General features: G+C 52.0%; 6 protein-coding genes across 6 annotated transcripts; 4 read left to right on the forward strand and 2 right to left on the reverse strand.

The window, feature by feature from the left end:
- Nucleotides 1-1,828: 1,828 nt before the first annotated feature.
- HRG_01337 (uncharacterized protein) lies at nt 1,829-2,332 on the reverse strand (the record flags this gene model as incomplete). Its single annotated transcript, XM_044859808.1, has 1 exon — nt 1,829-2,332. The coding sequence occupies one exon, from the start codon at nt 2,330-2,332 to the stop codon at nt 1,829-1,831; it is 504 nt and encodes a 167-aa protein (XP_044726208.1).
- A 252-nt stretch (nt 2,333-2,584) lies between these two features.
- Nucleotides 2,585-3,205, forward strand: HRG_01338 (uncharacterized protein; the record flags this gene model as incomplete). The annotated part of the gene is made up of 1 exon (XM_044859809.1): nt 2,585-3,205. The coding sequence occupies one exon, from the start codon at nt 2,585-2,587 to the stop codon at nt 3,203-3,205; it is 621 nt and encodes a 206-aa protein (XP_044726209.1).
- Nucleotides 3,206-5,477: 2,272 nt separating this feature from the next.
- Nucleotides 5,478-7,244, forward strand: HRG_01339 (endonuclease-reverse transcriptase domain-containing protein; the record flags this gene model as incomplete). Its single annotated transcript, XM_044859810.1, has 2 exons — nt 5,478-5,886; nt 6,187-7,244. The coding sequence occupies 2 exons, from the start codon at nt 5,478-5,480 to the stop codon at nt 7,242-7,244; spliced, it is 1,467 nt and encodes a 488-aa protein (XP_044726210.1).
- Nucleotides 7,245-7,678: 434 nt separating this feature from the next.
- Nucleotides 7,679-8,800, forward strand: HRG_01340 (reverse transcriptase (RNA-dependent DNA polymerase) domain-containing protein; the record flags this gene model as incomplete). The annotated part of the gene is made up of 3 exons (XM_044859811.1): nt 7,679-7,790; nt 7,875-8,447; nt 8,505-8,800. The coding sequence occupies 3 exons, from the start codon at nt 7,679-7,681 to the stop codon at nt 8,798-8,800; spliced, it is 981 nt and encodes a 326-aa protein (XP_044726211.1).
- Nucleotides 8,801-10,886: 2,086 nt separating this feature from the next.
- On the reverse strand, nt 10,887-12,286 carry HRG_01341 (VHL beta domain-containing protein; the record flags this gene model as incomplete). Its single annotated transcript, XM_044859812.1, has 2 exons — nt 10,887-10,921; nt 10,987-12,286. The coding sequence occupies 2 exons, from the start codon at nt 12,284-12,286 to the stop codon at nt 10,887-10,889; spliced, it is 1,335 nt and encodes a 444-aa protein (XP_044726212.1).
- Nucleotides 12,287-13,244: 958 nt separating this feature from the next.
- Nucleotides 13,245-14,336, forward strand: HRG_01342 (uncharacterized protein; the record flags this gene model as incomplete). Its single annotated transcript, XM_044859813.1, has 2 exons — nt 13,245-13,322; nt 14,319-14,336. The coding sequence occupies 2 exons, from the start codon at nt 13,245-13,247 to the stop codon at nt 14,334-14,336; spliced, it is 96 nt and encodes a 31-aa protein (XP_044726213.1).

Consider the following 14,336-nt stretch of genomic DNA (forward strand, 5'->3'; position numbering starts at 1 on the left):
CGGCACGTAGGGCGTGTCAAGTTGAGATGGGTATACGTAGACTGGATTTGAAAGGAGCTCTTGTTGGAAGGAAAGCGGGGTAACGCTCCTCGGCGAGCGAAAGACGCTATCCCTTTAGAGGGGCCAGGTGCCAGCAATGTACATTTCTTACAGGGATATACATACGTAAACCAATCACCGATCAAAAGGGCAATAGCATGGGACGGATTAATATTCGGAACGCAACGTTCTTCCGCGGAGGTTTGGACTAGTGGCTATCAGATTACTGTCTCTGTTGACGGAAGAGGCAATAAAACCACACATCAGGGGGTCAGCCAAGTCAGGGCACAAGCCACAGGGTCAGGAGGGTCACTGCGGTGACCCCCTGACGCCCCCTGTAGTCTGATACAGCTCAGAAGGCTGAGACATGTAGTGGGACTCTCCGAAGCACCCAAATAAGGGGCCATAAAGGGTATCTGTACCTATATAGGACTTCCCTTATGTCCCTGTAGTTAGAAGAGACATGCATCACTGTTTTTACCTCTTTTATGCCCCTTTCACTTCCTCTGTGCTGTCAGCCGTGCCGCTGACAGTCTCTGTCGTCGTTGCTCAACTGTTTATAAATTATCATATTAATTCAGCCGAAGGCTGACTCTACATTAATCCATAAGTTTTCCCAATAATGAGGCTTTGGTGCAGACAGGGGTCAATAAGTTTCCGGGTTGTGATTGGCCTAATATTTATATAGACGGCTGCAAAACGTGCAACAACTGGACGACAACGGCTCTTAAAAAGTAGGACCCAGCTAGCAGCCCCCTTTCCCTGGTTTGATTAGGTACTAGAAATGTGCTTTACGTGGGCTTCATTCACGCAATGCCTTTTCACGCCTTACTTGAATAAATAATACCTAACCCCTAGGTCTACTTATTTAGGGGTTCGATGCTCGCCGCGGCTGCTGCTCGTGACGACAAGGCGGGCAACCTTGCGAAACAGGTCCATGTATGCATTGGCGCCCGTCTGACGCTGACGTCCAACCTCTGGCAATAAGTTGGCCTCTGCAATGGTGCTCGCGGCGCAGTGTACGACATTGCCTGGGCGCCTGGAGTTGACCCATTCCGAGACCAGCCATATGCTATAATGATTGAGTTTGACAAGTATAGCGGACCGGTATTCCTGACCACCGCCGATGGCAGGAAGGCTATGCCGATTCTATCAGTGGAGAGGGACTTCCTCTTGACCGGCCCACAGACTCGCAGCCTTCGGCTGGTTGTACATCTTGCACCACTGCCCTAAAGTGCAAGGTGTGACGTAGTATTTTATGCCACTTCAATACTTCATGTAACCGTTTAGAGATTGCATTTGTGTTCCCCGGCCATGGAATGCTCCATGATGTTAGGGATCTGAAAAAGCCGACTGCCTCTTCCCGCCATTGGGGAACGATAGGTCGGTTTCCGTGAAGAGTGAACTCGCTCCTGAAAAAGTGCGACTGGATCCAGATTTCGATAACAAAGGACTCTAACACAACATTGGTTCATTCACAACCATTCGGCAAAGGACCAATCCCTCGGGCGCTTCTTCAGCGACAAGCGCCGAGATCCTCTGCCAAGCCAAGCGCCGAGATCCTCTGCCAAGCCTAGTGTTGGAGGACTCCAGCCGGATCTAGAAGGTTCCATGGATACGGCGACTCCATCGCCTGAGTCTATATAGACTCAGATCATCATCACATCTGTAGCTAGATAGACAGGCATCAATAGATCGTTGTCTCATCCTTTCCAGTCCGCAGGTGCGGACAACACCTAGCGTTTAAGGCAACGTAGAAATGGGCTTGACTGCCGTCGCCGAAGGTTGTTCAAACCTGGACCTGAAGTGGCGATGTCGACGGGTCGAGAACGCCTGAATCAACGCGCCATGGACCAAGCCTCTGGCAATGCTTGGCCAGTTCGAGAGCCAACTTTGCGTCAGATTTTGCTTGCTCTTGAGCGAAATACAAGGCGGACTGGAAGCGAACAGTGCTACCGATGTAATTGTCGGTGTCTTTCGATTTCATCTGCTCTCGCAAGCGCGCTCTCTCAAGCTTGTCGGGGTCTGGAATCACTGGGGTAAATAGCCGCCTGGCGCCGCCGCCGCGGAAACAGTCGTCCAAGAATATTCGTGACTGCCGCAATGCCCAATACGGTTCATCGACGCCGCGATTGCCATGCGGCTTCGGCAGACTGCTGAAGTAGTTTTCTGGCCATGTCGCAAACAGATTGTATAAGGCATCATTGTCGCCATCGCCGTAGTGAGGCTCAGGGTCGAACAGAGCATGCGATGTTTGTGTCTGGCCGTCGCCAGGAGACACGATGGTGGTCATATCGCTGATCCTAGTATGGCTGAAATGGAGAAGACTCAAAATTCTAGGATAACTACAGATAACTACCTTTTTCTGGCCAGGAGAAATGGCTGGGAAAGTGATGGTTGGAACGAAAAGTTCGAAAAACCAGCCATGCACTGGGAAAAAACGCTCCAGACCAGGCCTCACCCGAAACAGGAGGGCCAACGCACACCCTAAAATCAGTTTAAACACTTCCATCAAAATCTACGCACTCGATTCGCCCTCGCCGCGATGGCGCGCCGCGCCCAGAGCGTCGGGGGGGTGGACGAGGTGCCGATGGCGATCGACGGCGGCACGAAAGGATTGGCGCAGAGTATGCACCACCCCAACGCCGGCCAGGGAGCGTTCACAACGACACAGCATGCTGATCCCCACCCTCCTACGGACCGAGACCAGCTCGAGGAACACGTGCGAGAAGCCTACCGAAATATCGCCAGCCTGGTGCAGCGGGAGACCTTCCAAGGCGTCTGGGAGGCCATCCAAAAGCTTTTACGTGCCGACCGCGTGGCGCACGCACCACGTGGCCAAACCTCGGATAAATTCACCACCACGAAAGCAGAACTCTCGGCAACAGTCAAGGAAGCGGTAGAAGCAGCAATGGGAGGCAAGACTATGAAGAAGACTTGGGCGGAGATTGCAGCCGGCGCGCACACTACTCGCCAACACCAGGTACCCGCGGAGAAACCGGTCCCTGCTCGCTTCGACAGGGAAGTGGTGGTCCGCGGCAGCGGCATTACTCAAGAGCTAAAACAACGCCGCCCCCCGGAAATAAGGGATTTTCCGATGATCTGCCGGATCTGGCGATTTGCCGGATTGTGGCGACTTCGCACGCTCAACATCAATCGACGATAGCTCAACAGCCACGGTGCCAATTGACGTATCCTTTGAGTGCCTGAATCGTCAGAAGCAGGGAAAGTCTAGGATATATTTAGAAGTTTTATCTAGGGGGCAATGCGCTGCGGTGCTGACATCAAACGAAGCAACGGCCAAAATAGGATTCCGACAGATTGTGTAAGTCATTTCGGCCAACACAGCAAAACAGAACATTATTGACTTTCATCGTGGGCTTTAATCATGTGGGATTCTCCTATTATATCCATAGCGCAGAAATTGGCTCAGGATACTGCCAAAAATGGGGGTTGGAAGGGCGACCTAGATAACCTCATTCTAAGCACCCGTAATGAGCCAGATTGAACGTGATTCGACGCTACGAGCATCTTCTGAAAAGAACCTACCTATGTATCTGAATGTAAGGTTTATTTTTAGCTTGAACTTCAGTGCGCGAGGCTCCTCTTTCACACCTGACAAGGAAAGACGCGCACGAAAATTGAGAAACTCGACACCCTGCCCTAAAACACGTATAACATGGATGAAAAGGGCTTTCTATTCCTTACGAGCATTTGAACGAACATTTTATTCCTCTTATTAGAAGAAAACAAGGCAAAATTGCTCGGCGTATTAATAAATGGCAACCCATCCTCCATTACGTTCAAGATGTGCGTCAGTCAAGAGATGGCATCGCTGCCCCCATTTCTCATCCACCAAGACAAGCCAGCACAAACCCTGGACTTTGGTTGGTGAAACGTGAATCAAGTCGTCAATGAATATTTTTTAACACGCCAAAAACGAGGTGGATGAATCACAATTTTGGAAAAGAGCAGCTCGTCAGTACGTTGGACCGGTTTACTAAGGCGAAGCTCGAAACGGTCGTGCTTTTCGCCTTTTGGTTACCGATGGCCACTTAAACATTTTAGTATGGATTTTATGGAGTGGTGTGACGGGCACCAGATGATCGTTGTGGTGTTTCCTCCTCATTCCACTCATCGGCTGCAACCCTTGATGCATCGTTATTCAGCCTCTCAGCAGCGTATATGTATAATCTTCTTCATTGTACAGACAAATAAAAAAGGTTAATTAAATCGTTGAAAATGAAGCTCTAGACTGTGTTTTGGAACGCATTTCAGGAAGTAGTCGAGAAGACCTCTGTTGATGCTGGTCGCAACAGCCGAAGGCTGAGTAGCACCCTCGAAAGCCCTCAATGTGCGTTTTAAGTGATTTATATGAGAGCTTAAGTTAGAAGAGAACAGGTAGTCACAAGCACCAGCGCAGGCAGGGCGGTAAGGCTCCAAAAGATGATCTCTTCTGCTGTACAGATTGGAATGCAGACGAGGTGTTTAGCTCTGCAAAAGTGGCTCAAACTCGCTAAAGAAATACAGCTTAAGGACCCCAACAAAAAGAAGAGGCTCTGAAGAAGGAGACCTGAAAGTTTCAGCAACAGAAGAAGGCGGCGGAGCAAAAGCTTTCGCTCTACAGAAGAGGAAGCAATGAGAGACGGAAATTGGGAGAAAACGACGGATGACGGAGGCCGTGAAGCAAAATATGGAGGTAAATTGGCACTGTTGACAAGAGCTGAAGATTTTGACTATGGAAAAGCCCCAGAAAATGCAGAATGAGCGACGGGTGGCTTCTGAGGGTCGCGTGAGGAGTCAGGATGCTCACGCCGCAGAAATTGTTACTCTTCCGTTCACACCAGAGCGGACCATAGCATTGCAGGTACCAAACCTACTATATAATAACGCAAATAAAAAGGCAATGATAACTTCAAACCACATACCCTGTCCTCAAAGGCCCTCTTTAGCTGTTGATAGTGATCGGGAGATAGTGGGTGCATTTCGGGGACTTGCGCGATCGGAGAGTAACAGAAGACGACCTCGATGACTGGATGACTTCAAAAAATATTGAGTGGAATCTTTGAGCATTACTAATTGCTCTTATGAGATTTTAGAACAATTCAAACAGTATTCGTGGAGTTATTCTCAGTTCTTTACTGGAATGCAAGGGAGAAAAAAAACGGCGAATCACCCGATCCGGCAGATCACCGGAAAATCCCTTAGTTCAGGCTGTCAATCGCGCTCTCGGCGCCATTGTTGCGATCGCAGCCCGAGTGCTTCGAAGCGGAGATACGGTAATCACCTTCGAGAAAGATGCTAAACAGTATCGCATTAGGACAGACTGGCTACGAGATGCCTTCGGACCGCAAGCGACGCTCTCCCAAGGCGGCTACACGCTGGTTGTAAAAGGAGTTCCTATCAAGGCAATACAGGGCCAAGACAACGAGACCGCAATGAAGGCTATTGCGGCGGAGAACAAGGTTGAAGTCATCCGCCTTAGGGCGCGTAGAGCAAAGGGCGCCGGAGCGACGAAGACGACCCTCATACTCACAGTAGACGGGGTAAACGCGGCCAACAAGATTTGCGATCAAGGACTGCTTCTCCAGTCCGAGCTTTTCAACTCAGAACCCTACGACGACTCGCTCGATCCCAAACAGTGCTTCCGATGCTATCAAATGGGCCACCTTGCCCGCTACTGCGAAGCGAAGCCGACGTGTGGACGGTGCGGCACTGACCCGCACCCAGACAACGAGTGCCCGGCCGCGTTGGGCCAATCTCCGCATAAGTGTCCCCTTTGCGGCGGCGCAAACCCAGCGTGGGACCGTCGCTGCAATAAGACCAAAGAGCATTGGGATAGAGCGCGTAAGGCCTACACCTTCAGAGCGAGACGGTTCGAAAGCCGCGGTCGCGACCCGACTCCACGCCCCTGGCTACCCGAGCTCGACAAACCAAGCGACGACCCGCTACCGCCGCCAGCCCCAAAACGACCTCGACCGGCCTCAGCCGGACCGGGCCGCCCCTCGACCAAGGCCGCACGCGCGCGAGGCCAATCAGCACTCACCGCGTCTACTGGCAGCCAACGGACCGCTGAAACGATAAGGGTGTCTCAAGAGAGTGTTGCCGACACCCCTATGGATAATGCTGAATGTTACCTAATTACAGTGATGTATTGGAATACGAACAGACAACCCGCTCTCACGAAGCTTGCGCTTCGAGCCCGGCACGCTGCCGACGTCATTGCAATCCAAGAGCCTGCCAAGAACGCCAAGACTGGCTATCCTATATGCCCGAGCAGGAGCAGCTACCGCCTCGTCTTTACCGCCGGCCGCGCGGCGCTCTACGTTCACAAACGGCACGACATTGGGTCGTGGACCAGCGACGGAGGCATCGACTGGTGCAGCGTCACCTTCACCAAGCCCAACACCACAATCTTCTCCGTCTACTCCCCGATCTATGCTAGGGAGCCTGATAGAAGCCCGCTACCTGGCCTCGCATCGAGCACGCCTCGCTGTAGAGCTGCCTTCGTCGGAGACTTCAACATCCACCACCCGCTCTGGGACATCCATAACCGGACGTCGGACAACTGCGATGCCATACTAGATTTGGCGAGTCGATGGAATCTCGCCCTCGCCACGCCTGAGGGCGAAATTACTCGTCTTGCTGGACCAGGTACACGTGACAGCACGATAGACCTTGCCTGGGTCTCGCGGGACCTCTCAGCGACGTACCTGGGCAGGGCAGATATCACTGGCTCGGATCACATCCCGCAGCTTCTGCAACTCGACATCGGGCCGCCTCCGCCCCGCTTACGTCTTCGGGGACTTCCAATAAACTGGCGTCTACTCGACCCCAAACGTGCCCACGCGGAGGCGACGACACGGCTCAGGCCCTCGATCGCCCCTCCCGCACCGCAATCCCTCAGAGAAATTGACGATTATGCCGACTGGCTAGTCAACCAATTGGCAGAGATCGCCTTTTGCGCCGCGCCCGAGGTCCGCGGCCGAGCTGATGGAGGCAGAGAAGAGTGGTGGACCCGCGACGTTGAAAACGCCACCCGGGCGGCTAAGCATGCCGAAAGGCTCTACTTAAGAACCAGAAACCCGGCCCACTGGGAAGCGCGACGCAACGCCGCAGCGGCGCAGAATCGAGTCGTTCGCGAGGCGTGTCGGAGCGCATGGAGGAGGCATCTCCACGACGCCTCCTCTCTCGCAGAATGTTAAAATAGAGGGTAAGAGTCAAAAGAATGTTCATTGTCGTCTATCTAAAATGAATGTGAGAAGTTTTTCTTTCCTTTATACACCGAGAGAAAAAGTAATGTTGCTGCTGCCTACGGCAGCAGCGCGACTAGACGCGTCTGCCTGCTAGGCAGTAGGCAGCACCGTGAATGAGCTTTCAGCTCTTGACAACCTAGGCTAGTATCCTGCATGCGACATCCTCAAAGACTAAAAGTATCTGGGCCCTAGAGCGATGGGCCAGACTTAGGAGCACTCAACCGCCCACTCCACTACGCCTTCCCGAACTCACACGAGTCGAAGGCGACCCGATCCCAGCTCGCACGCACGCCGAGAAAACTAGGGTGCTGGCCGAAAGGTTCTTCCCGACACCCTCGGTCGCTGGTCCCCAAGTTACTAGGAGCCCCGCTCACGAGCCGGTCATGATCAGCAACCACTTCTCCCTCGAGGAGGTCGAGCAGATCATCAAGCAGACCGCACCATGGAAGGCGGCAGGGGAAGACGGTCTACCACTGGGACTACTAAAAGCCTGCGGTAAACCAGTTGCCATCTCTATCCTTACATTGCTAAACTCCAGCTGCGCCCTCGGATATTTCCCAGAGCGCTTCCGCCGCGCAGACGTGGTGGTCATCCCCAAACCCAACAAGACGCAGGCTCAACTAAGCCTAGCAGGCAGCTGGCGCCCGATCTCCCTCTTGAGCACGGTGGGCAAGATTATGGAGGCGGCGATCGCACGGCGGCTCGCCGACACCGCAGAGACACATCTACTGCTCCCCGAGGGACAGATGGGCAACCGCCCTAGACGTTCTACAGAATTAGCAGTCCATATTGTCGCAGAAATGGCGCGCACGGCGTGGGATCGACGCGGGGTCGCGTCGCTTCTTCAGCTCGATCTCAAGGGTGCTTTCGACAGGGTGGACCACACCTGCCTCCTCCAAGCTTTGAAAGGAAGAGGCATCCCGAAATGGCTCCTAGATTGGATCCGGAGCTTCGTTAGCAACAGAAAAGCACGCCTACTCTTCGACGGCGACGCATCGGCCCCCCTCAGCATACACGCAGGTGTCCCCCAAGGATCCCCACTTTCCCCGATCCTCTTCCTCTTCTACATCGCCCCCCTCTACGACGCCCTCGAAGCGACGGCAGGGACCATACTAGTCGGTTTCGCGGACGACTCGAACATTCTCGCCTTCGGCAAAACCATAGACGAAACCGTCGAGAGGCTTGGAGTAGCCTGGGCTGCGTGCGCAGGCTGGGCGCGCGCTGTAGGGGCAGAGTTCGAGCCGGCGAAAAGCGAGCTGGTGCATTTCACACGTGCCCGTGTCCCGCCCCAGACATGCGTCCGCCTTGGCAACACCACGATAGCACCGTCAGAGTCCTCCCGCTTCCTCGGAGTCTGGCTTCATCGCAAGCTCCAATGGGGCCCCCATCTCAAGCAAATCCGGACCAAATTCCAGCGTCAACGGGTCGCACTCACTGCGCTCGCTGCGTCTGCGTGGGGATGTCGACTCCCGCGCGCACGGGAGATCTACACTCCCCGACGCTGAAAGATTGGATTTAAAGGCATTATTACTTAGGATTTGTCCAGCGCAAGAGGTTCTGGCAGCAAAAGATATAGGTAAATTGATCGGGCCTAGCTCCTTGTGGTGGCCTCTGTCGCAGTGAAGGCATCAGAAACACTCGCTCACGTAAACCGTTCACGGCACCACTGCTTTTTCATGGTGGGAATAACTTCATGCATGTCAGCTTCTGCCTGCCATATCTCAGATGCCTACGGCCAACAGCATTAACCAGTACAGGTATAAATTGCCGACCAGTCACTCATTAGATAGAAAAAAAAAGAAGCATTCCTTTGCCCATGGTTTTCCTCGCTAAGGTGTAGTGTGTGACAGCCTCAACAGAACAGGGGGTTTCCCAACGACTTGCCTAAAACGGAAGGGTAGTCAAGTAACCTCAAGTAACCCCGAGTAAGCCAAGGGGTCTTGCTTTGTTTGGTTGAAAACCATCGTTACTCGGCGTCGATATTCATCGAGTTTCTCCGGGTGTTTCGCAAAGCACTCGGCTTCCCCACCTGGGTGGTGTTTTTTTTTTGCAGAAAGAACACAGGGGCAATCCAACCCAGTGAGACTTGTTGCATGTAGAGCAGAATTTTCTAGTCTGTTCAGACTGAGGTTTGTCTACATATATACCATGATACCAGTCGCCTCTAACGGATAACCTGTTGTCGTACCAGCCGCCAAAAGTGGAGGCTACCTCCGCTAGAGGCGACTGGTATCATGGTATATATGTAGACTCCGACAACACTTAGTCTCTCTATTCATGTATATAAGAGAGATATATGTCTTTCATTTAGATAGAAACCGAGAATCTTTCGTTGCCCGATTCACAGGGGATCTTCTGCCCGATCGTTGCTCAGTCATCCATACTGTCCGTGCATCCTGTTGTGTGACAGGTAAGCTAACTAGATGGTTATAATAAGCTTCCTTTACGATGGCAAACTGATCACGCTTGAAGGTACTCCTTGACTAAATGTAAAGTAAAATTATGTGTCAACTTATCAGCAAATACTATCACAGCAATCAACCGCTCTGCAAGTGTTTCCTAAAGAAGGCGTCTTGCTTCTGCATCACGAAAGCCATATCACTCACGTAGTGCGTGCCGCCTGGCACAAAGACCATGTCAAAGTCTTTGCCAGCTTCGATGAGGGCATGCGCCAGGCGCAACGTCGACGACGGATCAACATTTGTATCCAGCTCACCAACCGCCAACATCAAGGATCCCCCCAGCTTATGCGCATGCGTTATGTTAGAGCAGCCCTCATAGCTAGCATCAACTGGGTACCCCATCCATAGCTCGTTCCACCATAGCTTATCCATGCGATTGTCGTGGCATCCCGCTGATGCTGATGCTGCCTTATAGAAGCTACTGTGATGGATTACGGCTGCCGCTGCGTTTTGGCCCCCGGCCGAGCTTCCGTAGCAGCCGACGCGGGACAAGTCCATCCAAGACCGTGATTCGGCAGCGGCTCGCATCCATGCAATGCGATCTTCAAACCCGGCATCCTTCAAATTCTTGTAGCAAATGTCGTGGAAAGCTTTTGACCGCCAATTTGTGCCCATGCCGTCAACGCACACCAACACGTACCCCTGGTCAGCGACTCTGCGATACTCCGTCAGGTCTTGGAATGCCTTGGGCGTGTAGAAACTTTGGGGGCCGGCGTAAATGCGTTCAAGCACCGGATACCTTTTCAAGCTGTCAAAGTCTCTTGGGCGGATCATGATGCCATAAATACTAGTCTTTCCGTCGCGTCCGGGTGCGAAAAATCTTTCAGGGGGCGTCCATTTTGTCTCCAGAGCCGGGTCGACCTGTTCTTTGTGCAAGAAGACGACTTCTTTCCCTGTCTTGGCTGCTCGAACAACAGCCCGTGGCAACAGATCAACCCGCGACCAGCTGTCTATTAAAAAGCGCTTATCGGGTCCCCAGATCCACGTGTGCGTGCCATCTCCTCTCGTTACCACACGAAGACCAGATCCGTCAAAAGCAACGCATGCCAAGTGCATATGGTACGGGTCCTGCGTTGGTACTATCCCGACACCTCGAAACCATACTTGACGTTGGTTCTCGTCAACACACTCAACAGAATGCATCATCCAGGATCCCTTGGTAACCTGGTTCTTCAGAGTGCCATCAATGAGGTTGAATAGATAGAGATGATTCCAGCCATCTCGCTCACTCGCCCACAGAAGTTCGTTTGTCGATGGCAGAAGCTTGTAAAACAACTTGTTGGCGTAGTCGACAAACGTTTTGCTGCTCTCCTCTACTAGGACCGCGACAGCACCGTCCATTGCTATCTCTAGCAGTCGCAGGTGTTGGTGGCCACGCTCATTGAATATGAACCGATACTTCTGACCGTCATCTGACCAGCCAACATTGGTCAGAGCATATGGGTTCTGAAACAAGGCATCGTCGACAAAGGTCTCGCTACCGTCCACCAGGTCGAAAAGACGGGGCCTCTTTACCTCCACGTTATCCCCAGGCCTGAGATACTCTTCGCTGATCAACTTGGGTCGGAACTGGTCCTTTGGCGACGATTCTACTAAATGGACCAAGTGTTTAGATGCTGGTTTGCACTGCCACACCACAACGTGACGCTCATCCGGAGACGTATAGACGTCCTTAAACTCGTCGCCAGCGACGCCTTGGAAAGAAATTTGCTTCTCTGTACCTTCCGAGTCGTGAACCCAGACGTTGAAGTCGCGCACGAAAGGCTTCGTCCTGGTGCTCGAAGCTTCTCCCGCCGAGATAGTTCCCGAATTTTGGCTCGATAAGGCCGTTCCCCAGATGAGGATAAGTCCAAGAGGAGACTGTTCAACCATAGCAGTCGAGGGCTGGCTTTTCACGTCGAACGACACGCGCTTTTCAGAGTCTGGCAACTCCAGGCGCCATATATGGCCGACGTAGGCGGTCAGAGTTTTAGTCTGGTCCGGCCGTAGCGACCCATAGTATCGAGCATCGCCCGAGTTGCTAATCCAAAAGTAGTCAATGAGATTAGCAGTGTGGTTTGTGAGAGTGACAGTGCTCGACTCCCGCGAGAATGGTGAAGGGATTTCCTTGCAGCCGTGGTCGAATCCGCCAGTGTCAAAAATTCCCTCCCAATCCTCCAGTTTCCCGCTTCGTGTGTACTGCCAAGTTTTCCCATTGAATTGAAAGCGAACCCAGGTACAGTCCGCCGCCACGTTAATCCACCAAAAGGGCAAGCTGTAAGGACCGATGTGCTCCAGTGTGTATTTGCCAAGCTCAGAGGCGAGCCCAGCATGATCAAAAGCCATACGACGAAGTCCTTTGTCGCAGTCGACCAAGATGAACTGAAACTGCCCTATTTCAGTCTCCCGTCTATACCAAAACACGCTGTTGCTGTCGGGCAGCCACCGCGGAGACACTATGGCCCGTCGTACGCAGGATCTCTCGAAATCTTGGATGCTGTGGTTCATTTCCACGATGCTCCGTTTTGCGTCGAAAGGAAGAAGTGTCATAATAAAAATACGTTGTACGGTCACTGGGTGGAAATTGCCAATAAACAAGCTGCGAGAGGGAGGAAAGCTGGTGACAAGTGTTGTGTATGATTTGAAGAATTAGAGACAAGAATCAGCGGGAGCGAAGTATGTATTCGTGCATATATATATAGAAACCCCTGCAAGTAAACGTACCCAGGTCACTTCCTCGTGGTAGCCGTTTTAGGACATTGCCTCTTAAAGTACAACAACAATTATTTCATTTAATAAGTGATATACTTAGTCTACTTGGACTATAATAAGCCTCTTTCACATTTAAATCCATTGGGTATTTTATTAAGCCTTTTAGTAGATGTCTATTAGCGGTACTAATTTTAAGGGCCTAGCAGATGTCATAATCGGGTGTTCTTGACTACGGCTGTCTGTAAATATACAAAGCGTCGAAAATGTTAGGTAAGATATAGCTAAGAAATATGTGGTTGAAATTTATAAATGCTAAGTAATCTTTAGGCGACCCGTACAAGGCCTTTCTCGCATGTTAAGCAGCCAACGTGGGGGGCCGGCTTATCCTTGAGGCAGATTAGCTTCGGCCGGAGGTGGTGAAAAGGTGGAGTAACAGGGGGCACCCTTGAACTTCTGGGCGTGGGTGGAGGCATGGGCGTCTGTGTCTTGGAAGAGGGAGTGGCGGCGTCTGCGGGGACGGGAGCCGTGGCGGGCTTGTCGGCGATGAATGGAGGGGGGCGTGTGCTCCGAGAACTAGTCAGTAGAATGTGACCTGGTACTCGCTTCAATCATCTCCTCGTGCATGTGCAGCTTGCTAGCGTCCATATATGCGCTAAATGATGACTGCTGCAGTTTAGGGCGTAGAGCCTCTGAACCCATTTCGATTGTGTCTACCTCCCATAGCCTTCATGATCTCTTTTGAGAGCCTCCCGGACAGCCAACCAGGCCCTAGCCTCGACATCACCGAAATCTCAGAATGTCTCTGCCAAAAACCCTTAGCTACCCCCACGCCTTTTATGTCGCTGCAGCTGTCGCTATTGCCGGGCTGAGCCTTGTCAGTCATTGGGTCAATTTCAGCAATTCGGCGTTATTGGTCTACAACAGCGCCGTGAACACATGGGCACTGCTGCGACCAAGTTTCGCCGTTGACAAGCAGCAATATGAAGTACAGATTTTCTCAAGGGATCCGCTGGTCATCATTATTGATTCGTTCGTGAGCAATGTTGAGATTGCTCACCTGCTACGCATCAGGTACTCCAACAAACGCCACAATGCTTTGTCGACCGGCTACTGAATACAGTTATTGACAGCGAGGATAAGTTCGAGACCTCCAAGGTCTACGGGGGCCACGAAGAGAGTCGTTATGATCCTGATAAGCGGGTCTCAGAGTCTGCAAACCTGGATCGCGGCGACATAGTCGTCCACCGCATTGAAAAGCGTGCAGAAAGATTCCAGGGTTGGCGCGGCAACAGCACCGTTATGCAAACTCCCACCTTACAGAAATATCAGGTCGATGGTTTTTTTGACTATCACTTCGACTGGGATCCGACTTTGTTAAAGGGAAACCGTGTCACGACTTTCATGGTCTACCTCGTGGCTGATTGCACTGGTGGCGGGACCAACTTCCCGTATCTGAAACGGCCAAACGATACAAAGTGGTGCGATATTATTGAATGTACAAAAGAAGGGATTGACGGATTCCAAGGGGTAACTTTTAAACCCAGAGTGGGCTCGGCTGTGTTTTGGGAGAATTTCCATCCGAATGGCACTGGGCACGAGGCAGTCTATCATGCCGGACTTCCTGTAAAGTCTGGGGTGAAGGTGGGGCTGAACATTTGGTCGTGGGACCGTTCCTGGAGACGCCTTGATACTTCAGAGCAGAATGAGACTTGAAAAGACCCCCATGTCCCTATGATAGTTCTTTCATACTAGAAGCAAAGTCATCTTCTACAGACTTCTCTTCGTACGCTTCAAGCATATGTAAAAATCGTAATAAAGAATGCTAGACGGTTGGATACAGCATAGAACATGGTCAAGATGGTTTCACTAGAAGCAGCATTTGAAATAG

The sequence above is a fragment of the Hirsutella rhossiliensis genome (assembly GCF_020360975.1).
Source record: "Hirsutella rhossiliensis strain HR02 chromosome Unknown scaffold00001, whole genome shotgun sequence".
In the NCBI taxonomy this organism is placed as follows: Eukaryota; Fungi; Ascomycota; class Sordariomycetes; order Hypocreales; family Ophiocordycipitaceae; genus Hirsutella; species Hirsutella rhossiliensis.